The 2548-nt window shown below is 40.4% G+C and overlaps 1 protein-coding gene across 1 annotated transcript in view; it reads left to right on the top strand.

The window, feature by feature from the left end:
• Positions 1–2548, top strand: part of SLC4A8 (solute carrier family 4, sodium bicarbonate cotransporter, member 8) — a 99440-nt gene that overhangs the window by 50431 nt on the left and 46461 nt on the right. Inside the window, exon 5 of the mRNA XM_006870029.1 lies at positions 1991–2151. Within this exon, the coding sequence (XP_006870091.1) occupies positions 1991–2151 (161 nt within the window). The remainder of the gene's footprint in view (positions 1–1990; positions 2152–2548) is intronic.

Raw genomic sequence — 2548 nt, 5'->3', positions numbered from 1 at the left:
CAGTTCTGGGTTGGTCTGCTTGTCTTTTCAAATGCACATGTCCCAACTCCAACGGTTCTGGCTGGGGCTCAGGATTTCACCTAAGGTCCCATACTCTATAAAGGCTTAACCAGAAGCCTATTTCTCTGGGCAAATTCTACCTCCCTTTTAGCAAATCCAATCAGTTATAGGCTGAAGGTGGGCTTACAAGCTTTCTGTAGTCATAATTCCCAATATTCATTTCCATCCCACATGAATGTCTTTTTAACAATAGTAGGCAGGGGACACCAATATCCTGAAGGCAGTTATTCACATAAACTCTTTTTTGCCTCACCCATTCAGCCTGTGTTTCAGTCTATGTATGTACTCACAGAACATTGTTCTTCCAAGGTTGTATATGTATCACTGTTTACCTCTGTCTCGTTTAGCCCATGTCTACCTCCCTGAGTCTTCCCATATCTTCATTATTCATCTGTCATCCTTCCTCTTCTTGTGTATTGCTTGCCGCATTCTTGTACATTGCTCTCCCTGCTACTGGAGCTAACATATGTCTCTTGCCTTTAATTTCTGTGTGGGAGAAGTGGTGACTGACGTGAGGATTTACCTTCCAGAGTTTCCTGTGGCTGTCTTGGTGTTGACCTCATTGTGATATCTCTAATCACACCTGTGTCTACTGACCTTGAATCTGGGACTGGTGGCATAAGCAGGAATTGGTGGCATAAACATGAGACATTCAAAAGATGCTCTTATTTTGGCAGGGGACAGGTTATGGGCTCTCATGGCATTGTAGGTTTTTCTGGCTTAGAAGACACCTTTACAGGGCCACTTTGGTTTGGACTAGCAGAAATAGCATAGCTGTAGACTTCCTGCAGGTGAACCATAGGGTCATTTGAATTTTTAATCCACTAGAAGTCTCAGAACTTTAGGAAATTAAATTTCATTTGGGATAATTCAACCTCATAGAGATTCTTGGGGTTATAGCCAGCCTGGTCATAGGCTTCCTGGGATAGTCATAGAGTAAGCATGTTTATTTTAGGCTCATACCCTCCCCACCCCCTGAAGTCCTCAGATTAACCAGACCCTTTCTAATAACAACTTTAAGGATGCTGCAAGGCCTGCATGTCTGAGCCATGGGGAAGGAGGCAAGTTAGGTAACTAGATCCAAGGTGGGCTAACCTGGATCCAGCTCTCATTGAAACAGCTCTTCCAGGATACCTACTGTATCTTTATATGGGTAGAAAGCACTGGATGCTTTCTATGGGTAGAGAAGATTAAACAGTCAAATTGGGCAATTAGGCTTGTTCTCTGCCTTTATGAATTTCTAAAGGTTGCACAGAACATGGTGGTTGCCCTTTTTCCTTTTCTCTAAAAAGGAAAAAAAATGGTATCATTTTATTTGTGCTATTTGTCATTGTGTCCAAAAGCTGTAGGTTAGATCTATTTTGTAATTGTACTAGTGATGCATGTTTATTACTGTTACGTGCCTCTGAGTTGATTCTGAGTCATAGTGACCCTGTAGGGTTTCTGAGGCTCTACATCTTTGCAGGAGCAGCAAGTCTCGTCTTTCTTCCACAGAGAAGCCGGTGGGCTTGAACTGCTGACCTTGTGGTTTGCAGTCCACTGCTTATTGTACAATGCTTACCATACGCCCATGTTTATTATAAAAGGCTAGAAAATAAAAATAAGCAAAAAGAAAAGAAAAATGATCTATAATTCCACGCTCCTGGGATAGTGAGGAACATAGTATCTTAGTGTTTTCTACATGTATGTGTATTTTACATATTTCTTTAAATAAAACTGAAATCACATTGTACTCAGTCTTGTACTATTTTATGGTCTGATTTTTTTTTAACTTTTCAGTGTACCCTGAACATAGATTAAATCTAATCCCCATAACAATATGGATTAGTATTCAATATGATATTCCAATACCTTTTTTTGTGGATTACATTAAAGATCCTCTTGAAAATACTTTCTATCTGTGGCCTCTAGTTATTTGTAATGCTTTCAGGTGGCTGAAGTTTGAAGAAGATGTTGAGGATGGTGGAGAACGATGGAGCAAGCCTTATGTGGCAACCCTTTCGTTGCACAGTCTCTTTGAGCTACGAAGCTGCCTTATTAATGGAACAGTCCTTTTGGATATGCATGCAAACAGCATAGAAGAAATTTCAGGTAAGGTGAAGTGAGGGAGAATAACAACTTTGGTGAACATTAAGAGGTATGATACAGAGGGAAAAAATAAAATGCCTCTGTATCCTTAGGCCAGTCACTTAACTTCCCAGCCCCAATGTCCTCAGTTGTGGGACAAATTGGGTTTCAATCCATCAGTGACAAATTCTGCAGAGAGATAAGGTTAGGTAAGGACTGGAAATATCCATTGAAGTTAGCAGCTAAAAGGTTATTGATGATTTTTATCAAGAGAAATTATGTTGAGGGTAGCCAATCTGCAAGGGACTCAAGAAATTTTCTTTTGGGAACTTTGAATGGAAGGTGAGAGAGAAGGCTGTTAATAGAGGGGTGGACATTCTACTTGTTGTTATTGTTAGGTGTCATCAAGTTGGTACCGACT

This window comes from Chrysochloris asiatica, unplaced genomic scaffold (genome assembly GCF_000296735.1).
Source record: "Chrysochloris asiatica unplaced genomic scaffold, ChrAsi1.0 scaffold00138, whole genome shotgun sequence".
In the NCBI taxonomy this organism is placed as follows: Eukaryota; Metazoa; Chordata; class Mammalia; order Afrosoricida; family Chrysochloridae; genus Chrysochloris; species Chrysochloris asiatica.
Note: the sequence above shows the minus strand (reverse complement) of the source record. Positions and strands in the feature narration are given on the sequence as shown.